This window comes from Papilio xuthus, unplaced genomic scaffold, assembly GCF_000836235.2.
Source record: "Papilio xuthus unplaced genomic scaffold, Pxut_1.1 DF827777.1, whole genome shotgun sequence".
Classification (NCBI taxonomy): Eukaryota; Metazoa; Arthropoda; class Insecta; order Lepidoptera; family Papilionidae; genus Papilio; species Papilio xuthus.
Window position 1 is genome coordinate 6,394,370 of NW_013530872.1, and position 24,047 is coordinate 6,418,416.

The 24,047-nt window shown below is 34.3% G+C and overlaps 1 protein-coding gene across 7 annotated transcripts in view; it reads right to left on the reverse strand.

Moving 5' to 3' along the window:
* Positions 1-4,918: 4,918 nt before the first annotated feature.
* Positions 4,919-24,047, reverse strand: part of Liprin-gamma (liprin protein kazrin) — a 31,138-nt gene continuing 12,009 nt past the window's right edge. Inside the window, exons 2-20 of one of the 7 annotated variants that reach the window (XM_013309773.1) lie at positions 13,852-14,078; positions 13,270-13,543; positions 12,878-13,129; positions 12,569-12,690; positions 12,250-12,415; positions 11,857-11,984; positions 11,535-11,711; positions 11,353-11,464; positions 11,025-11,165; positions 10,841-10,931; positions 10,520-10,698; positions 10,151-10,338; positions 9,830-10,039; positions 9,559-9,717; positions 9,331-9,454; positions 9,109-9,253; positions 7,078-7,189; positions 6,546-6,847; positions 4,919-6,194 (exon numbers count right to left, since the gene is read on the reverse strand). In XM_013309773.1, the coding sequence (XP_013165227.1) occupies positions 6,050-6,194; positions 6,546-6,847; positions 7,078-7,189; positions 9,109-9,253; positions 9,331-9,454; positions 9,559-9,717; positions 9,830-10,039; positions 10,151-10,338; positions 10,520-10,698; positions 10,841-10,931; positions 11,025-11,165; positions 11,353-11,464; positions 11,535-11,711; positions 11,857-11,984; positions 12,250-12,415; positions 12,569-12,690; positions 12,878-13,129; positions 13,270-13,543; positions 13,852-13,887 (3,063 nt within the window). In that variant the 5' untranslated portion in view covers positions 13,888-14,078 and the 3' untranslated portion in view covers positions 4,919-6,049. Of the gene's footprint in view, positions 6,195-6,545; positions 6,848-7,077; positions 7,190-7,731; positions 8,764-9,108; positions 9,254-9,330; positions 9,455-9,558; positions 9,718-9,829; positions 10,040-10,150; positions 10,339-10,519; positions 10,699-10,840; positions 10,932-11,024; positions 11,166-11,322; positions 11,465-11,534; positions 11,712-11,856; positions 11,985-12,249; positions 12,416-12,568; positions 12,691-12,877; positions 13,130-13,269; positions 13,544-13,851; positions 14,079-24,047 lie in introns of those variants that run through there. The other 6 variants (XM_013309776.1, XM_013309771.1, XM_013309772.1 and 3 more) reach the window with 6 other exon arrangements.

The following is a 24,047-nucleotide window of genomic DNA, read 5'->3' on the forward strand; positions in this document are numbered from 1 at the left end:
AACGTATCGAGTATGATGAATATCCAAGTTCATAACGTATGTACATTCTCTAAAACATAAAATGGCAATTGCCTGTATTTCTGTGTACTTTTCAAGTCGCAATAGTTTGTATTCCTTGTATAGACAAATAGCAATAATTCAGTTCAAACAAATTCAAAGGCGCAGCCGGTAACGAGTTTACCGTCGCACCCTCGTCAGTATCGACACATTCATAGTACTACGACCTCAATATTCACAACGAGTAAATATAGCGTCGGTGGCTTAAGGGTCAAGCACTTGACTTGCAATCTGCAAGTTCTGGGTTTGAATCCCTCCATGTACCAATGTGTTTTTCGATTTCCGATTTACATATATACATTTATCCGACGTTCTTACGGTAAAAAAACAACATCTTCGTTAACATCAGAACAAAAATTAAATTCCTCGACTCCTTAGTCTTTCTTTATAAAAAACACTTGAGAAACTTACGTTTTCGTTATGGATTTTATTCATAGGAAACTTACTTCAATAGAGAGCAAATTCTCAACTACGATAGAAGAAAATATATAATAGAGCTATTCTCGCCTGTATGGATTCCGTTTATTTAATTTATATGCTTTATTTTAAGATGTCTAAGTAAGTATTATAATTTGTTTTGACGAGTACTAATTAACGGTGAAAATCAAAGTGATTTACTGAAATAAAAAGATCATGAGCGTGAAATGTTTTGAAGATTTAATTAAATGTAAACGAAAATTATCTCGTTTCAGTCGACACGCTTTGTTCTAATTTTAGTTACCAATATTGTTTGAACTTTAACAAAGTAATTACTAGTAAATGGAATTAAACATTAATATTTTAATAACTAAAATAAAATAAATATTTCTAGGAGCATCGGTGGCTTAGGTAGAGGTAGAGAACTTGACTTGCAATCTGCAGATGTTGAATTCGAATTCCGCCATATAATTATATTTTTCGATTTTCCATTTACATACATATGTCCAAATTATCTAACGTTCTTACGGTAAAGGAAAACGTAATACAACCTGCACATATCAGAGAAGAGATTTGAAGGTAAGAGAAGTAAAGTCAACCAAACCGCACTGTGCCAGCGTGGTTGACTATGGCCTAGTCACCCCCAACTTAGGATAGGCACCGAGCCCCTCAAAGCGGATGTATAGTGAGCTGGTGATGATGAAATGTAATTATTGGTTTGAAAAACTTCTTACTGTAGTTTTTGTAGTCGGACCTTTCAAGCTGTCCGGATCTTTCTCTTAGTTAGGTAACGCTAAAATGTTCTTTACATTTCATAACTTGTTATAAGTTACGTGAAGCTCAACACAGAATCCTAGTTACTGTAGTTTTCAGCGCTTTATAGCAATGTGAAAGTTTAGAGCAGTTTTGCGCACGTCGCTTTAAATATCTTAGTTTACTTAAAATTTATGTTTCAGTTTATTTAAGTTTCTTTAATTTAATAAACAAGTTAAAAATGAAATATAATGAAGGATGAATATAATGATGATAAACGAACAATAAGATTGAATTGTTAACTAAATTACCGTGAATTTATTACTTTTGTTACCTTCTCATACTGTATAACTGGCTGTCGATCGCGGCTTTGTCCGCATAGAATTAAAAAAAATTGTAGACTATGTGTTCTTCCAGACTATGTTCTGTACCGAATTTCACCGAGATACGTGTAGCCGTTCTGAAGATAGCTTCTAGCAAATATCCATCCATTCAAACATTCGCATTTGTAATATTAGTAAAATATTTATTTTGTTAGATACTCGTATATCTTAAAATAGAATCTGTTTAATTCTGTGCAATTACTCATTACTTTGCTAAGTTTAATAAAGAACTGACATAAGCGTATTATAACTTTAATCTCGAATCTTAGAATAGTCGAAAATGATAGTCCCTAGGTTTGTCGTAAGATGGAGAATATAACAAAGAAAATCTTTCTCCCAGATGGAATTTATATCATGATCTTAATGTGCGATAGTAAAACTCATTGGTTGGAATGATTCCAAATAATTCCTTAGCGAAGATTTCACAAATCAGAAATTTATAAAATCTCATCCGAGAAAATCTCTTGCATAACTGAAATTTGTCTTAATAATGTTAAGTATTAATTAAATTACAATTTAATGTATTTCTTGGTGAAATATTATTACATTTTAGCTGATATCTTATTTAACCGGGTGTTTTGGGCTACATTGTTATGAGGCATGAATGTAGCTTTTTAGTGCTTGAAATATAATATTGAAATTAAATGTTTCTATAACTATATAAGATTCCTTTTTTTGCTGCCATCATATTAAATTAAGTTAATTGAATATTCTAATATTTAATTATTAATACATTGTTAAAAATCTTAATCAAATTAATTTCTTCTTCTATTTAGATGTCCATCTTGTACATCGTTAATGTCTTAAAACTCTCAGCCACGGCAATGAATTGCAAACAAAATTTTAGCTGTTATACGCCAAATACAGCTTCTCCCCTAGCAGTTTAATTAAAAAGCTCGACGTTTAAAAGTACCTAGTAACGGTGAATCATAACACTACGTGCCCTTCAGATGAAAGAACGCGAGTTACCCCGAAGCGTTAAAGGTCTAGGGCGGAAACAAAACAGACTTTATTTCAGTGTAATTTAAACATCCTTTTAAACGTCAATTGCTTTAAAATTCTCTAATAATAACGTTTACCTCGAAGCAATGTATTGTTAACAGCGTATTAATTGTTCTTGTAGAACATTCAAAGAGAAAACGAGAATATATTGATTATTTTATATGACTTACTATGACTTATGCTTCTCATTTAAAAATAGATATAACGACCTGCTTTTGTTCTACACCTACATATACAATATTCTAAGAACTAGCATAAAAATGACACCACAATTTAAAACCGGTGGCTTAATTTACCCTTATTATTTATCTTTATTTATAAAAATCATCATCATCATCAACAGCTCACTATACGTCCCCACCGAGGGGCTCGGAGCCTACCCTAAGTTAAGGGTGATTAGGCCATAGGCAACCGCGCTGGCCAAGTGCGGGTTGGTTGACTTCACATATATCTTTGAATTACTTCTCGGATATGTGCAGGTTGCATCACGATGTTTTCCTTCACCGTAAGAACGTCGGATAAATGTACGTATGTAAATCGGAAATCTAAAAACACATTGGTACAAGGCGGGATTCGAACCCAGGACCTGCAGATTGCAAGTCAAGTGCTTGACCCCTGAGCCACCGACGCTCTTCAAGTTTAAGTTTATAAAAATACCCAGGAAGAATTAAACTCTTTTTCCACAAAAAACTTCTTTTTTACAATAGCGGACTTTTTCAAGGCCATATCGTAATACTGCGTAATAATGTCTTATCGCCAATAAGTTGCTTTTGTGAATTATTGGAAGAGTTTTTAAATTGATAGTAATATCTACATAGTGCATAAATAATGTGCTCACATATCCTTAACGTTGGTTTTCCCCAAGGCGCGATGACACGAGTTCGATGTTCCATTATTTATTATATGTTATTGACAGAAATATTTTATACAAAACTAGATGTTGCCCGTGACTACGTCCGCTCGGCATTAAAAAATTTAAATCTTACTAATATAAATGCGAATGTTTCGATGGATGTTTGTTTGAAGGTGTCTCCAGAACAGCTAAACGGATCCCGATGAAATTTGGCATACATATAAAACATAGTCTGGAAGAACACATAGGCTACAATTGTGTTTTTTCCCGCGCGGACTGAGTGAGTAGTAATAAATATAGTCCATTGCACGAGGGAATATTGTAGCTTCCCAACAATGATAGAATTTTTCAAATCGGTTAAGTAGTTTCGAAGATTATTCATTGTAAACAAATAAACAAACAATTTGTTCGTGTAGTATATTAAATTAATAAATATTAATGTTGAGAACTTCACTTTTAAAACCTTACCTGTATACTCATTAGTGTGGTGCCACATTTAGTTACAAATTACTAATGTTCCTGATATTTATATGCAATATTGAAAGGTGGTAAAACCTGTAGTTGAAAAGCGAGTTGCATATGCAAGTGTGGGGAGTCAGTGGCTGGAGGTGAAGTGCTCGTGACCTACAAAACCGCACTCCGGCCCTCAGGTAAACCGTACAACCATTGAATTTCCATTTTGAGGTCAACGGATTAATCAAAATGTTAAAAACTAGTTACATTTAAAATAAATCAATTCGGTAGTTTAGAAACTTTATATAAGTGATTTATTTGTAGTCTTTTGTATACTGTATTCTAAAATAAATTCTTTTGTGTACTTACGTATAATATTCGTGATGGTAGGTTAGTAATAGGTCTTAAAGATTTTTTTTTATTATTTATTGTGCGTACTTTATTGTGCACTACTACAACCACGGTTCGAATAAAGCTCAGTTTTATGACTGTGTTCGGAATAGTCTGTCGATGACTCACGTTCCTGACGGGGTGTAGTGCTCTGCGACGCAGCGTCGTGCTGTGATCTGTTAAACACAGACGCTTTTACTTTTTAAGCGACTTCAAAAAGGAGGTTCTCAAGTCTGTATGTTTTTTTTTGAGTTCAGTTATAATGTTTACTTATTTACTACTAAAGATCGTCTTAGCCAGATTTTATCGTATCTAGACATACATTTTATTATTCGACAGATAGATATACTAAAAGTTAGGGTAAAAATAAAACAAATATTTTATATTAGATAAAATGCTGTTTATTTGAAATTTAAGCAAATCATTTATTTAATGGTAACCTTTCATATCACATAAAATAAATAAGGGAGCCAAAAAAACCTTAAAAAATAATATAAACAAAATTTAACATCATATTTTTAAATAAAAAACAATGAATTAATTTAACTAGACACATCTTATTCCATTAAGCTCGATTTATATAGTACTAAAATGTTTTGCTAGTTTTTGCCGAAACAAAAAATAAATCCGTAGGTGTACTTTAATCAAATATATCACAGTGTTCGACAATCAAATACAGCGTAATATTGTAAAGTAATATAGTAAAATAGGTACGTACATTTTACTTCATTATTTTAGTGAGTTCGAAATTAAATTATAAATATTAGGTATATCTTAATATAACAAACCCATTTTGATATCTATGATACACAAAGAAAAGTTTCAACTCAAAATGTTTTATTGACATCGCGTTATAATAATTCTATATGAATCTCCATTTATTGTGCCGGCAATCATACTATTATTACAATATTATAAATGTGGAAGTTTGGATGGATGGTTTTTACGTATCTCCAAAACGGTTAAGTGGACCTTGATGAAATTTGGCAATATAGAACATAGTCTGGAAGAACACTAGGGTATTTGCTAAGTTTTTCGATTCCGCGTGGTTGTAGTTATGGGCAATAACTAGTATAGGACATATTGTCAGTCAATACATAGCCTAGACTTGACTTGACCTTAAGTCCTACATATGTCCCCGTAGTGGGCAGGAGGTGTCCACAGTGCGCCGCCAGTTCGCTCTATCTTGGGCTCAGCGTTTGGTCTCGGGCAATGTCAGCCCGATTGCCTCTATGTCGGTAGATACTGAGCGACGCCAAGTCGGGATCCCAGTCATATACGCAGGGAGGCTCTGGAGTGGATCCCGTTAGGTACAATACATAGCCTAGGCTACCCTTAAAATCGGGAATAGGTTTATGCTTTATTAGTGTATGTTATTTTTCATCACATCTAATAAAATCGTGACATTAGTTATTTTGTTATGAGATTGAAGAAAAGACGTATGAAAACGATTCATTTTCTTGACGTAACATGTGTAAGTTGAATGAAAACTTCTTTAATTTGTTAACAGTATGCTTTCAAAACGGGTTTGTTATTTTATGACATATTAAAATGAGTATCATAATTCGAGTAAATCCTGGTTACATAAATATGTTTAACTCAGTCTATCTGTTTACGAAGATGCACTCCGTAATATGTGATATGCAAGTTTGTGAATAAGAATATTGCTATAAATATGAGGCTTAAAGTAAATGAAAATATGTTGAATATCCTTGATTATGATATAATTGTCAGGAATTATCTAAACAGATGATTTGCTGCTCGCATTTATATCGCCGATGCTCTTCACACGCCGATGTCTTTTTTGCTTGATCACCGTATCGTCCATTGACTTCGCTGGCAGGGGAGAGCTTACTCTATGAGCATGGTCTGCTCGTTGACCGTATCTAAAATTAAATAAGGGTCAAGTAACTGCTATAGAGAGACTTGCAATCTGAAGGTCCTGGGTTCGAATCCCGACATGTAACAATGTGTTTTTCGATTTCCGATTTACATATGTACACTTATCCGACGTTCTTACGGTGAAGGAAAACATCGTGATGCAAGCAATCTGCACATATCTGAGAAGAAATTCAAAGATATATGTGAAGTCAACCAACCCGCACTGGGCCGTCGTGGTTGACCATTGGCTAATCACCCTTAACTTAGGGTAGGCTCCGAACCCCTCGGTGGGGACGTATAGTGAGCTGATGATGAACTGCTATAACGTTAAGTTTAAAATAGTAATTTAATCGTACCTGTGAGTGATGCCGACGCCTTCTTTGATGTCATTCAATCTCTGTGTACTATCTCTAGTAGAGACGCTAGACTGGGAATACAAACTGAGCGGTGTGTAAATCGGCTCATATTCCTGCAGCGTAGGCGGTGGGGCGTAAGTCATGCTTAGTTGCGACAAAGTCCTTACGCCTATTGGCGGCGAATATGACATCTGATAGGATTGTCCACTAAGGCTTAGTACGCTTGAACTTTCACTAGAACTCGACGGCGAGGTGCGATCCAATTTCGGCTTTAACACTCCCAATGCTCGAGATATTGATCCCTGAGAATGAATTTTTGTCGTGTTAACAAACTGTGGGGCCAGAAAAAGTGCATACGCTCCAAAGCGATACCATAATGAACTTTAAAAATGTAACTTTCGAAAAGTCACGTGATTCTCGCGCGTCTGTTCCATACAACCTTGAAGTTCGCTATGGAATCGCTACGAAGCGAATGCACTTTGTCTTACCCCGCTGGATTTGTTTAAAATTTATAAAGACAATAACTACGTACTCTTAAACTATGTCTTCTGGAGTCTGCCGTGAAATCAATACCCGGTAATCCTGTAGCCACAGACCTAGAAAAAGGTCTTCCTAACATTCTGATTTGATGTCCGAACATGTTCCTGTGAATAAAATAATGTCTGGAATATTATTGAAATTTAAAAAATAACATCACATCGATATTCAACAGAAGCCAGGCAGAGACACATTTCATAATATTGTCATCATATGGCTCTAATTTAGAAATTTGCTAACACAGAAAGCATTACATGCATTATTTCTTATATTTTTAAACATTTAGTTATCACATTTTACTATCGTTGCAAAGAGAGGTTTCTTTAACGCCATCTATTAAGTTAGATTTTATTAATATACAGTGGCATTAAAATATTTGGCATAGACACCAAAAGCATGATGCGCTTGAACATACCAGTCATGCTTACTGTGATCGAATACGATGATAAAAAAAATAATCTACACGTAAGAGAAACATAGAACACTTAAAAAACCTAGAACCAAAGATAAGTACTGATTGCAAAGCAAATATACAGTACTAATCTCTGTGATTACGAATGAAAATTAGATCAAATGTATAAATTAGACAAGCATGTCAGTGTATTTGAAAAGAACAAATAAATAGGAACATAAAATGCTCGATGTTTAATACAAGAAAGAAAGTCTGTTTCATGGAGATAAAGTGGAGAAAGCCCGAAAAAGTGCGATCTAATGATGATGACAGAGGCATTCATGACGTATCGATAAAATGATCGTTACCGTTCTGTCTCGATGCAAGGACCGCCAAGTACAAAGGTGATGGTTTACGAAATAAACTGGCTCGACATCCGTTATATTTATCTTTTATGAGGTTTTATTCACATTTAAATGTCAATGCGTAGTGTTACAAGTGAACCTAAATTACTTCGTTTTTAATTTTACACACTAATGTATACAAGTCAAAACACAGTTATGTTACATTGTTTAGAACTAATAAATTATGTAACTACGATGAATGGTTCCGATTTAAGTTCTATTAGAATATACAAAGGAAAGACGTTTAAGTTGATTAATAAATATTTTATAAAATTAAACCTTCCGATTTATATATGTTATAGGATACGAAATACCCCTACAACATTTACACGAAGCGTTCAATGTTTTTACGTCAATATCATCTAAGTTGTTCGTTAAATATTCACTAAATATACGAAATTCCGAATAACATCAATTCTGACAACTATATTTACTACGGTAAGAGACTAGGGGGTTACAGAAGACAGCGATGCTTTAGATAAGTAATTAAATGTAGAAGAAACAAATGAACTGTATCGTTTTGATGATCAGTTAAATTTTCGTGGCTCTTTTCTTACAAATCACAATTCCTAGGTTTTATCAGTCTTCATCGCTCGTATAGAATTCGATCAAAATTTTCAACTTTCGAAATACTTTATGGAAGGTTCCTAAGAAATTTTGGCAAAAAAAAAAATATTCTCGTGTGGAAAAATAGCAAATTTACAAAAATTTGTTACAGAGGAATTTTACATATAGGTACAAATTTTCGAAATTGGACATCGAAGCGAAATTTATTTTCTGAAGGAAAGCTTTTTGATTTTCGTAGATTTATCTTTGTTTTGTGGACAACATGGATGCTCGGGCAGCCTCCACTTGCAGTTCTTCCACCTGGCAAAATATCGTATACCTGCAGGATTGCACCTTACATTATAATCAACTACAGGTTGCTCACCTACGGGACTGTGACTTTGTGACAACTACATTTTATCATGCAATGCACATTTTTCCTTTTCAATTGAACGATTAGGAGACAAGAATTTGTATCAGTGAAGTTGGAATAGAACGATTACGCAACAAATATTATCATGTTCTGCAAATGTTCTAGTTTCAATTAACAAATTTGCTTCTTTGGGATGTGATTTAATATTAAGAAAATATAGCATTGCTTTAGTTTCCGTTTAGATTTTTTAAAGCAATGCTTTATTTTCAACAATATCGAATTAACTATCGTACTCATGAGTGGAATAATTACCTTGCTGGGATGATCAAGGCGTCGAACTCCGCAACCAAATGTCTTCTTATGATGCTCTTCGACGGTGGTATACCTAATGCAGTAGCCATCGTTTCTCCAGTAAAGGATGGCTCTAAAACCACTAAGCCGCCATGCACACCGCTGTCTATATGTTAATTAGAATTAATATTAGCATTGGTTGTTAAGTTTGCTACTTTTTTTATAATTATTTTAAAATTTTACCTTTTAGATTATCAGCGAATTCTCCTAAATCTATATTGTGTGCCCAACGAATAAATCTTTGGTTGGTCCAAACTAAAGGATCGGCATCAACATTTTCACATTGATGTCGTCTCACAACCAATGCCTAAAAATCATATAATTTTTGTACTTGAAAATGCTTAAAGGATTGTATGAGTAGTATATTATTAAATTTTATTTTTATTTCGGCACAAATTATGATTAGCTTACTTGTCGATCATATTTCATTATTCTTAAGAGATGAATTCCATGAACGATGGATGCTTGATGGAACTTTCTAGTCACTCCCAGATATTTTTCCAGCTCTTTTTTGCTGATCGTATCCAACATACGCGCATCAACAAGATTTGCTAGGAAAGATTCTGCGTACTGTCAAAAGAATGTTCTATATTAATACCTATTTGAAACGATTGTGTTATCAAAATCAAACAAAACTCTCAAGAAGTAATTTTCTTTAAAAAATTCAAATAACCCGACTAACCTGTGATAGACCCAAATCCGGCAACCATTCTGCGGCCACCCACGCGTGGGTGAGATGCCCTATTGTGGGATTCCTGACGAGATCCGGCCGACGACGCTCCTCGATTGCCAGGCGCAGCTTCTTGCGGTGCATCGGCTGCGTAATGCCCAGTCCCACTTCCAGATCCGTGTCTGTCAGCTCAAGCAAAACCTGCCCATTCAAAGCACGAATCTAGAAACAACCAGAACACAATATTTGACGCTTTATCGCGTCAATTTTTCCAATAGCGGGATTTTGTTTTGTGTGACTGGAGTATTTTTTTTAAGTCCTATTAATACTGACCTTGCCACTCTTCACATTATCAGCGATGGTGGCGGCGTATTGCGGCATGCCAAGCGCAAGTTCTAGCCAGGCTATAATGGCCGGCGCCCGCCATCGCGCCAACGGCAGTGATGCCGCCTCACGCAGCGCCGCCTCGCTGCCCAGCGGTGACCAGGCGCGGCTGCCACCCGTTCCGGCGTATACTGGCTCTTTATATCCCATACAAAGAAAAATGATCACTCGACACGCTCATAGCACACTCTTGCTTATTTTACATTTATTAAGTATCGATGTATCTACAATCTATTTGGAACGCCTTAACATCATTACTGCCTTCATCATATATGCCATATAAATAGAAAATGCTACTGATTATAAAGTGACCCTCACCGCTTTCGTGTCCACTGACAGCGGCGCTGCCTGATTTAGTGCGGTGTCTGCTGCGTGCGAATACACGCGATATGGACCCCCAAGCGGAGCCTCGACCTCGGCTTGTCTTGCCTGTGCGAGGCCGCAAGCCTACTAGAGCTGACTCACTGTCACCTGGACTGGATAGCTGCTCTACTGACCTAATTACATCAATAAAGCTGATTACTTGCAATAAACACGTAATTTGATGGCTTCCATAGGAAGTTTGGTAATTTATGTTCGTAGTAGATAATAGCTACTACAAATTAAAACTAGTAAAACTGTGGAAAAAAGATTTCTAACCTGGAAAGCGAACCAGCGTCAATAGAGCGAGTGAAAGGTGAGGCGCTGTTGTGTGGAGAAAGAGTTGGGCTGCAGTCTCGAGGCGTGCTCACTATGGAAGTAACATTTCTAATTGTAATTGTTACATTTTGTGTAATTAACACGATGTATAAAAAGAAAAGAGAATTTAATAAAAAGCACTTACGTTGATAATGATGAGCAGATGACACGAGCGATGTTGCATCAGTATCATACGGGTCTAGAGAAGGTGGGACGCCCTCCGCAGTCGAATCTGATAAGTTGCCGCCACAGACTGACGTCGCGCCACCATCACTGCTTCCTGTCACTAACAAAAGCTCTATTAATGCTACTTGTGTAAACTGTTCTCAATCAAAAACAATAATTTCTTCAGAAAATGACTTTGAAGTGAAATCTACTGTTTTCAGTTGAATGAGGCTCATTAACACCATTGTACTTGTTTCTCCGAGACATCACTAATATACCTCTGACGCCAGAGTCGGCGCTGCAGCTACCTCTATCTCCCAGTAGTCCCGATGGTCCAAGCATCATCGGCGGACCAAGCCCGAGGGAAGCCACGCTCTCCCCCTCAGACAAGCATCCAGCAGCTTGTAACTGTCTCCGAGCCTAGAGTGAAACAAATTATGTTATAACTCTATCTTAGTTATTACATGCGTCCTTCTGCTTTTTTATGTACCTCAAATAGTTGTTCTCTAGCGTGACGCAGTTGCGTATCCCTGGCATTGAGAGCTGCTGCAAGCTGCAGAGATCTCTCTGCCTCGTCTCGAGCGTGACGTAACAGAGCCGCGCGCTCTCTCTCCCGCTCTGCACGTTCTGCACCCAGTGCTGATGATGCTCCACCACGTGATCGCATCTGAGCATACACATGATCAAATAAATTTTAAAACTACAAAAATAGTAAAAAAACTACTAAACCAAGGTTATATCAGATGAAAATGGTCCAAAAATTATAAAAACATCGCGTCCTTAAAAAAAATTGCATTATCTAAATAACTCACCTGTTCATAATTCCTGATAAAGTCCCGCAACTCCTTTTCCTTATCTTCGAGCGTAGCGTAAAGCTGTTTCATCTGGTTTAGCAAATCAAATTTCTCGGCTTTCAACCTCTTCTTATCCGCTTTCAAAGCTTAAATTGAAAAGTTATAATTTTTCGTTTAAGAAATTTGCGGTACAATATTCAAACTTAGCGCGCAACGATCTTAAACAATATTTATTATCTCGTAACTTCAATTAATTTCCAGCATTAGTTTTTATTTGCCAACTTTTGAGTAATCCAATTTTAGGCGTCGTTGAATAAAAATACTCAAAAATAAATAAATGAGTTCCTTTTACCTCTCACTACTTGAGATAACAATTCGTTTGATTAAAATGTTAATAAATTAAAATCTTACAATTAACAGCTTCTCTGGCAAGAAGCAGTTCCTTCTCAAGTTGTTGTGGGTCGAATATCGGCGCCTCGTCTGTACCCTCGCCTTTACTTCTCTCCATCAGAGAGCTACCAGCCTCACCACGCTCTGCCGCGGCTACTAGCAAACGTCGTACTCGAGTAAGCTCCGCCTATCACCAAGTGACAAACAAAACTAAATTATTGAATGTATTTGTACTTGTTTTTCAATATTAGGTTACTTGGTCATCTTTGACCGTATTTGTACCCCAAACTTCAAACATTTGAACAAAAAATTCTGTTTCTATTTAATAATGTTTGTTTACCTGTAAGCGCTCATTTTCCTGTCTCAATCTACGAGTGATCTGTGTGGCTGATAACATTCCAGGAGAGGCAGGTACCTCTTCTTGTCGGGATCGATCGGACCTGCCTCCAGGCGATGCTGATCCTGATAATTAATTTTGTATCAGAGTCTGTACAGATAATATTAAACTAAGTAGAATAAAACTACTTGGTAATTGAAAACAAAGTAAGAGGGTTACGGAGTTTCATTATTTAGGAAAAAAATACCTTTCTTCTTGGCATTGAATAGTAATTAATAGTGGTGAAGATTTAAATATTTTTTAATATCAAACCTCCATCAAGACTTGCAGTAATATCAGCTCTTGGTTCAGGGCCATCACTACTTCTTCCTGGGGATGTTGCTTCAGGCAAGGGCACCTCTTCTTCTGAACTATCAGCTGGATCAAGAATATTCCTCTCACTGGTATTACTGGTACCTCCATTGCCTATTTCAGCGTAAGTGCCACTGTCGCTACCGTTTTGAGTCGGCCATTTAACTGGCGATTCCAGTTTACCGTTTGCTTGATTTTCTTTATTGTCATCGTCTAGAAATACGCACAAATTTAAATCTTATGATTTGATACCAATTTTAAAGTAAATCTTTACTTTATTTATGTTGTTCTCGGTAATATATCTGTATGCTAGAATCTGTAATTCTAATAGAATATTTTTGATGAATACAAACCAATAAAAGGGTTATCCCTGCCATTTCTCACGGTGATTCTCGATGTTCTGTTCAATGTACCCTGTTTATCTCCGTTCAAGGATCCATTCCTTGGTTTATCTAATGTACCGATGAGGAGACGTCGTTCCGGCGGTATGGGTCTGGGATCTAAGTCAGATCTCTCCAGGGCGGAGCTTGCCGGCGTGATGAGAGGATCAGCAGGCTCTGGTTCTGCATCTGCCTCCACTCTTGTACCCACTGATACTTGTTCGTCCACCATTTTGCGGAGTTTCGCCTAAAATATTTTATACAAACAGATACAGATGAAAAAGTAATGTGTTCTATGGGTTTGTATTTTGAATGTCATGTTCAATTTAGTTTACGTTTATTATTATCGTTCCTATTGCCATTAAAGCTCGCTATTGGATACATGGATTATGTAGCAAATGGATGCTAATTTTCGGTTATGTTCATTATTAAATTGTATGTATAAATTTCTATTAACTGCAAAACTTTATGAAAAATATACGTTACTTTAGAGTACGTGAGTTATATTGAAGATAAGCTTATCGTTTTGTATCATTTAAATTATTTTTATCTTACCTGAGCGTCACCTAGAATGCGGCGAACTAGTGCCATCAGGCCGATGTAGCGGACGTTGTCATGCTATCCACCGTCGGTTCTTAGCCTCATGTTTCTTATTTTATTTCCGCCTGTATTCTAAAACTTTAAATAATCTAGAAAAATAAATTCCGCTTTATTTCCCTAAAGATTAATTTTGTCTTATTAGTATTTGTTTATTTGATGCTCACACACGCCAGTTGTTTTATCTGTAACAAAGAGAAAATAGTTTTAGCATTTAAAGAGAGATACTACTCTCGTTTGTAGTTATTTAACTAAGAGCACTCTATTTTAGGAACTATTCTATGGCATACAATAGTGAAAACAGATAGAAATCTGTTGTCTTCCTTTTATTATTACTTTACCTTATTCTTAATGTTTTAAATTAAGTAATTATGTTAAAGAGGCCAACAACAGTTCATGTATTATTCCTCAAAATAATTGGGCAGTTTCATTAAAAATCGGAACACATACCCTCAGATTTACATAATGATGCTGCTGGGTTTTGAAAGTAAGGGACCGTTTGCACATTACTCACTTCTGAATTCTCGGAATTCATTGCCCTTCATAGAAAGGAAGCCGTCTATGCGTACTAAAATATAAAGGGTTATAAAAAATCCAAACGAGGAAATAAAAAATGTGACTTAAAAACTGTAAACTCTCAACAAAATAGATTTAAATGTTTTACCATTATCTAAAAATAAATATGAATTCCCGAATTCCTGCTAATTAAAAATTACACCGTTCCGTACGTTTAAATCTTTTACTTTTAGATAGAGCTATAAATTCATTAAATGCTTTAATCCATTAGTGCTTTGGTTGGCCAATCACGAAGATGAATCACCACGATTAACTTCTATGTTTTTTTCTCGTATTTTTTAAATTTAAGATGGCCGACTTACGGAGTACAGACGGATAAAAAGACATTAAACTGCCTCTCATTTAAGGATAGTTAAATTTTATTTGACGTTATGCAATTAACCTTTTCAAATATTATAAGTATATACAAACATCAATATAAAGTTAGTATCAAAATTGGAACTATTCCAACATTAAGAGCAGTCAGCTGTGATGGGATTACAAAGGTACAAACGTGAAATGGCTTTACTAAAACAGCGCTCTACACATCGCACGTCTACAAAGAGGATTAACTACTCATATCATTTTACGGTTTAGTAAACTAAACTTTTATTGTATTTATTACTAACAGACTACAAGGCTGATTATAATGTTTAAGAGATTTTAAACTAATATAGCACCAGTCTACTACTGGGTAGTTAGTTTATCATGGTATGGATATGTCATAAGGAAGGAAGAATGACAAAAGAACTTTAAATTTGAATGTGGTTTCTCCAGTAGAACTCCGAAAAGATGGATGGATTATGTGAATGGTGACATGCTTAAAAATGATGTAATAACGAAAATGCCGACTAACCAATTTGAAAGAGAAAATCTGGTTTGTCACATGGAGTGAAGTAAGGGATAATATGATAGTAAACTATTCATTTTAGTAACATTACAATTGCAAAAGTTTGAAAATGGATGTATGGATGTTTATTAGAAGGTATCTCTGGAAAGGCTCAACGGATTTCGTTAAAATTTGGCACAGATGTAGATTATAATATGGAAGAAAACATAGGCTACCAATTAAGTTTTTTTTTAATTCCGTGCAGGCAGTGTCGCAGTCGATAGCTAGTTCAAATATATTATAAATAAAGTACTTTTACGTTGCGAACGCTTTGATACTTTGTCTACATAGCTCGGCTCATGACTGTATGCATCAGAGAACTTCCCAAGAGAGGTGCGCCCATTAGATGAAAAAAGTCGACAAACTCTTTTTATTATCTATTCTTTTACCTTAATGGAAGCAATCAGAGTTTACCTTGATAATGGGTTCAGTATAATAGGTTTAGTTAGAAAAAGTATAATAGAAATGACTTGGTTTTATTAAATTACAAGCTGTCTCCCGCGACTCTGTTCGTGCGAAATAAAAAAAAAACTTAATAAGTGGCCTACGTACTCTCGTAGACTAAGTTCTGCATGTATATCAAATTTCTTCACAATCCGTTGAGCCAGTCCGGAAATACCTTCAAACAAATATCCATCCATCTAAACATTCGCATTTATAATATTAGTAAGATTTGTTTTTCTGTTAAATGAGTTATTACAAACTTAATTCCATGTTAGATATTTTTAGTAGAAAGAAATATTGCCGAGATTTGGTAAATAAATAAGGTATCATCTTACTTTTTTATTGTTTACTAAAATTAGTCTGAATCGAAATTGGTAATTCATCATCAGCTCACTGTACGTCCCCACCGAGGGGCTCGGAGCCTACCCTTAGTTAAGGGTGATTAGGCCATAGTCAACCACGCTGGCCCAGTGCGGGTTGGGTGACTACACACATATCTTTAAATTTCTTCTCAGATATGTGCAGGTTGCATCACGATGTTTTCCTTCACCGTAAGAACGTCGGATAAATGTACATATGTAAATCGAAAAACACATTCGTACATGGCGGGATTCGAACCCAGGACCTGCAGATTGCAAGTCAAGTGCTTGATCACTGAGCCACCGACGCTCTCACGCCAATTGGTAATTGGTTATAATTAATTGGACTTGTAAAGCGAGTCTTAGTCATTAAGCACAACAATTGGTGATCATTAGCGAAAAGAACGAATTATTTGTTAAACAATAGTAAAATACCATCAAATTTAATACAATTTCGGGTATTTCAAATGAAGTATCCAACAAAATATTATACATGCGAATGATTAGATGGATGGATGTTAGAAGGTATCTCCAGAACGGCTCAACGGATCCCGTTGAAATATGGCATAGCCTGGAAGAAAACATAAGCTACATGTTAAGCTTTTTTTTATATAATAATTCTGTGTGGACACAGTCGCGGGCGATAGCTAGTTTCTTTCATAAAAATGCATTATATCTGCATTACTATAAGCGATAATTTTAGGCACTTAAATATATTCGAAAATGTTAAGGTCTGTGCCTTAAAAGTATCAACTATTGTACTTCCTTACTTTTTAGAAATGGTAATATTCAATATAACAACTGAAACGATAAATCAAAATCAATTTTCAAAGTTCCCTATAAAAGTAGAAAACGATTTGCCTTAATAGAAATTCTCGGGAAGCTGAAAAATTGAATTCATCTAGAAGTCACTTCAGCCAGCGGCCGGAAGGAAATAGCGGCGACAAAATCTGCGAAAAATTTAAATTCAAACAACCTTTCATCACCGCTATGGATTCTATTCCGTTATACCATAAATGTATTACAAAACAAAAGCTTGTTCTGACCGAAATTCTGATAGAAATTATTGGTACTAAAGCTGATAGGTGACCGATTTCATGATCTTGTTTGTTGTGCATCCGAATTCCCTCATACAAAATTATTAATCAAGATGTTGCCCCAAAATGTAGTTAGTTCAAATTATAAAACAACAACATAATTATATCTTAAGTTTCAAGTCTGTTTTAAGTTACAACTTGAAGTTGTAAAGGTAAGTTTGGAAATTTTGAGAATTTTACTTTGTTTTTGCCTTTCAATTTAAACAACGAATATGTACAACGAGGTAAAAGGAAGGAAATAAGTAAAAAGTTTCACGATAACGAGATGTCTAGAATATTGTTTCCAGTCTTTTCGCAATCATTATTTTCTTCTAACAAAGACCCTCATCAGTCGTTTTTGAGGTCTAGCGGAAAACTTTTATTACAGACAATTTCCTTCGCAGCGAATTAATTTCAGCTCTGGTTTCCTATTAGGATGAGAGCTTACGATTATATTATGTATATCTAATTGCGATTTAAACAAAACAAAGCACTGTTAAACGTAACGAATTATTTTAATCGACGAGTACTAAATGGGTCGATTAAAAAGCCACGAATGAGCTATTTATTCAGACATATATTTACTTTCAACGATTACTGCGGTTTTTGGATACACGTGAGGAGATTTAAAATCAATTAATTAATTAAATAACCACCAACTATTAAATAATATAATATTTTGAAATTGTCTAAAATATCCGACATAAAGAACCCCATTACTACATTTTGCAACCCCATAATGCATTTTATATGAGTTTAAATGTATGTATACAGAACTTATTTATGGAAAATAGGAATGATAATAATCAAAATGTTTTAAATATACTTGAGATTAAAAATTGCATTGCATACATTTCGAAGAGATAACGCACAAAACTATCACTCCCAACCACATTAATGTGCATCTTACAAGATTGTTAATATTCGTAAAGAAATAAATTGAAAATACATCAAAACAAGTGTCTCGCTTTATTTTTAATTAAATAACGTTTTATGAAATATTACTTGCCTTAACAATCATTATTTCTTACTAACAATGGCGCTCTTCTGTTGCGTTTGGGAGTCTGCCCACACCTTTATTACGGACAATTTCTCACAGACAAGAGTTATTTCAGCAATGATTCTAAAGCGAATGGAACGTATAATATGGATTTTTATATATTCACAACTGTTGATTTGAAAGAGCTTGTAAAAAATATTGAAAGGAAGTAATCAATCGGCGATGCATTCGGTATTTCGGATTGCCTTTGTAGAATTTTTTTGAATGGTTGTAAAAATTTGTAACAAAAGTACATAAATAATACATATCAAAATACATACATGCCCTTTGTTTCGTTTTTAAATAAATACAATCTAATAGCAACAAACAGTTAATTAATGTTAATTTCAGTGCTAACCGCAATAGCGATCTATTTAACTAGAACTTAATATTATTAAATTTAACTCTGTGCTTAGAATGCTGGGTTATGTTCCTAACAAGACGTACATCTAAATTGTGTATTCACCTAACACAGTATGAAAATTATAAGCTAATTTTTTGCTTACCTGAAACATCGCTAAAACGTATTACAAAAGAGGGCGCTTTATTAAAGTCAGGACGCCTGATGCGCGGAGGGTAAATAATGAAGCATACACAGCTAATGAAGCGGTCCGGCCCCAGGCTGCCACATTAACTTTATTAAGACATCGTAACTAGACTTTACGTGATGAAAATATAAATTATCAACTCCAGATTGACATAAACAATGAATGTGCAACATTAAAAAAAATTGATCGTTGCGCCTTTTACCTAACATAGCTACTGGCTGTTGCCCACGACTCCGTCCGCACGGAGTCAAAAAACTAAATGAGTAGCCTTTGTGTTCTTCCAGACTATTTTCTACATCTGTAACAAATTTCATCAAGATCCGTTGAGCCGTTTTGGAGATACTTTCAAACAAACATCCATCCATCGATCTAAACATTCGCATTTATAATATTAGTAAGATTTCTAAATAAATAAATAAATTGAATATAAAAAAATTACCTTTTGACGAAGAAACTCTACTTTATAGTTGTTCATATATTAAATAGTAGCTTATGTGTTTTACATCTACATTTATTTTCAGGAAGATCCATGAGTCTGTTTTGGAGGTACATACCTTCTAATAAACATCCATTCATCTATTCAAGCATTTGCATTTATATTATTAGTAAGATAATAGGTAACCTATAAATTACTAAAATGCCCTTTATACCACATCTTAACTTTCTTTCAACTAGAATTTTAGTCAAGCTCTGATATTTGCTGCCATAAAAAAAACGAAGCTTGTAATAAGAGTTGAATCCGTTTCAAGTACATAAATAAGGAGTCGATTTTATGAAAAGTATTTTCAATATACGTTTGGTATACGATTTGTATTCATACCACGTTTCACAGTTACGTGAGCCCTCCTCATCTAGTCTACAGTATTGGAAGTCGCACATAACTTGCCTCATGAATACTATTCGGCAACTTCTTGCCAAATCATTCAACATAATGTACTGTTATTTAAACAAAATGTATAAGTATAATATTATCACGATATACACAATGTTTTCTTAACGATTTATTTTGTAGCCTAATTATTTTAACTTATAGTAGCTATCGCACGCGACTCCGTCGCAATTAAAATAAACTGCATTAGTAGCCTATGTGATCTTCCAGACTTCGTTTTATATCTGTGTCAAATTTCATCGATATCCTTTCAGCCGTTCCGGAGATACCTTCAAACAAACATCCATCCATCCATCTAAACATTCGCATTTATAATATAAGTAAGAAGTATCTCGTGTCACAATATTAGTTATCGTACTAATACGTAACAGCTTAACTGATTTTTATGAAACTTTATATGCATATTCACTAGGTCTGCGAATCGACTACTATCTATTTTTGTAGGGCCCTTTTTTCCTATGAGGTAAGGAAAAAAGGGAACCCTTATAGGATCACTTTGTTGTCCGTCCGTCTGTCTGTCAAGACCCTTTTTCTCAAAAACGCGTAAAAGTATAAAGAATTGGAATTGGAATTGGAATTCATTTTAAATTTATAAATTTATAAAGTTCACCGTCATAACAATTTGTTTTTTAGTTTTTAATATTATTGAAATTAGACTTTGAACTTTTAGCTATGGAAAATTTTAGATTTACTGAAATCCACAGTAGGGTAAGTCAATGGCTTGTAATATACCATGCCCACACGTTTGTGGATGGAAAGTATAAAAACTGTCCGTCTATTAATACATATGATAAGTTTATTGAACTCATATACACACATGGGGTAAATGTTACACTACACACGGCTACACGCTTAGCTAACGAAGCAATCAGGGCGCACACCATTCACTCCTCATTCACTTACCATTCACTCGTTCAATCGATTGTCATTATAATTTACCGCACGCATGAATTATACCTACATCTATTAGGTTAGTTTGAACAACTTTAAAGTAAAGCTTCCTCGTCATAAGGTTATTTTTTATATTCACTTTATTTATAATATTTACTTAGAAATCTTACTAATATTATAAATGCCAATGTTTATTTAAACATTCGCATTCGCATTTTATGGATGAATGGATAGATGGATGTTTGTTTGAAGGTATCTCCAGAAAGGCTCAACGGATCTTGATGAAATTTTGCACAGATGTAGAAAATTGTCTGGAAGAACATAGAGGCTACTCATTTAGTTTTTTTTTTAATTCCACGTGGACTTAGTCGCGGGGAACAGCTATAAATAATAAAACATTGATAAACATAATTATGTAAGGTGACTGTAAAATTCGGTATGTAAAAAAATATTATCATCACGAAACTAACTAAAATGGCAAAAATGTATCTAATACCTAAGAATTAAGTAAAGTAACTAAAGTACTAAGTTGAGAAATCGGTTAACTCATTTAATTTATAGGAACGTAACAAATAAAATTGACGGGAAAAGCTAAAATAAACTAATATAACCAAAAGATATAATACAATGATTTAATAAAGAAAGCTTTTTAATATACCCACTAATTTGAATTTGGAAAGGCTCTTTGCTCTGGAATTTTCCCCATTAGATTTTATGGATTTCTCTCATGGCTGCTTACACATTAAATTATAACCAGAGGAGAAACGGAGAGAACGAAGGATTGAAAATTAATTTCTTAGGAGCCTTAAATCTCTTTCCGTTTTAATAAGCGAGGTTTTTTACGTTAATGGAACTTTGCTTTTTATTTTATTTTGTAAAAGAAATATTTTGTAAATTAAATGTTTACTTTGTAAATCTTAAATGCTTATACACTAGTGGTTGCCAGCGACCTCGTTATCGCAGAAATATCCTATCCTATATCCGCATGCACATATCTAAAACGGTCCAACTTTTTTGGAGAAATACACATCTATGGACAGACAGAAATCGAAAAATGTTATGTTCTTTGTGTTTTTCGATTTCCAAATAACATATGTACATTTATCCGACGTTCTTACGGTTAAGGAAAACATCGTGATGCAACCTGCACATATCTGAGAAGAAATTCAAAGATATTTGTGAAGTCAACCAACCCGCACTTGGCTAGCTTGGTTGACTATGTCCTGATCATCTTTAATTTAGGGTAGGTTCCGATACCCTCGGTGGGGGCGTATAGTGAGCTGATGATGATAAGCAACGCGAATACGATATTACATACACTCAGAGTTAAATGAAATAAAAGAAGCTAGTATTTTACTGTCTATTAAACATATTTCCAAAGAAAAATGTTGATAATAAAAAAAAAAAACATTTTACTTAAATAATTCTGTTACTTGTCCTTTAAATATATTTTATAACAGCTAAGTGCTATGTCCCCGTCACTTGAAAATTTCAACTTAAAAGATTTAATGTCAACAGAACATTAAATGGGGTAATACGGTTAGACATCAGCGGGGGCGAAATTAGATTCAATGCCAACACCATTTTGGAGAATTTTATAATGTTGTCGTCGTCGTAGTATCTTTAAAATGTTCCTCGGTTTCGGAGATTAATGTTATTTAAATGAATACTTTTTTACAATCAGCAAATACAATCTTCGTATCAAGTTTACAGCTGAGACATATTTTTTAGTAATTTCCAAGTTATAAATCATGTTCCATTTTTATAATGTTCTGATATTCTCTATTTTACCCCAATAATTAAAGTCATCCGAATACATTATCAAGTAGACCTTTAAATATGTAGACAATTTTTTATTTCGTTTATGTCTTTTCAAATTACTAGTGTTTTAGTCAACGAATAAGTAGAGTCTGTGCTCCAATTCAGAAGTTACCGAATAGCTACGTACTTATGCGAAGTACAAATGTAGATTATTATGAACAGTTTCAGAAACTGAATATTAGTTCTGTAAAAATTCAACGGTTGTGCTACCAAAAATAATTGCACGATTAACACAAGTACTATTATATAAAAAAATCATTATTCTAAAATGGTTACATATTAGTAACTAGCTGACTATAGCGACCGTTATTTATATAAATATTATAAAGAGGATACCTTTCATTATTTCTTTGCAATTGGCTCCGAAACTACTGAACCGATTTGAAAAATTCTTTTACTGTTGAGAAGCTACACTATCCCCGGATGACATAGTCTATTTTTATTATTAGCATGTTTTTCCGTGTGGACAAAGACGCCTGCAGCTGCTAATTACATACGTGTATAATTATTTCTATATTATAACGATGATAATTTGAAGTATTGATAAGAGAAATGAGTGCGATTGAAGAATTTTGTACTTATTATACAATATTGATAAGTGTTTAGCGCCATAACTTATTCTCAACTACTAACTACTATTCTAAAGTGAAATAATTCTTAACAATATTTCTAAATAGCAAGCATAAAAGAAGTATTAAATCCCTCTTGGTAGATTGAAAAACAATAGTTTATGTACATTTATAATTATAAAGACACAACATGGATTAACGAAGTTAAACTATGCTCGTAGAAACACGTTTTGTAACATTTTCATCATATTAAAAATTCAAATGCCCATAATTTATAAACTTAGTTATGAATATAGGTCGTGTATTTTACCTGCGCCACTTCGGTAGTACCTTTGTGGCGATATTGACACGGGCGCGGCTTATATCGCCATTTGTAAGGCCATAAAATTGTCTGACGTTTGCGAAGACTGAAGCTACTATATAATGGCCGTTATCAATCATGATAATATGAATACCCGTATGTTTTACGCATATTTTCCGTTTGTTAAAGGAAAATGTTATTGGTAATAGATATTTCTAGTAATTTAGTACATAAAAAATTTCTCTATGGTTCTTCAGTGTTAAAAAATAATGATTAATAATTCTTGAACCTGTTACGTAATTATGATTTTGTACAAATTTTAATATTGCAAAGAAAAACCTTTCCTGAAAAAGTTTGTTTTTAAAAATACTGTTGTATTTAAAGAGAATAAAAAATACATTATTACAAATATTTTGACAATCGAAACCCACAGTTACAGATTATGCAATGTGTACAAGAATAAAAATTACACGAATACATTAACAAGCACTGTTACCCGATACATTAATTTCCGTTTCCAGCCAATTCAAAGTGGACGTAAACGCTGCATTTGAACTGCTTACGAAGGTTTAGTTGTTTGAAGCGTGAAATGAAATGAGTGAGTAATCCCCCATTGTTGTCGCACAAAGTGATAAGCTATGTAACTCTGCACTTGCAAGGCTTTCACTTGACTTTTACACTTCCTTTTACTGTTTACGTCCTTTTGCGCAATACGTGTAATTAAGAATACCTTTTTAATCTTATTACAGTCTATAAATTAAAATAAAACTTAG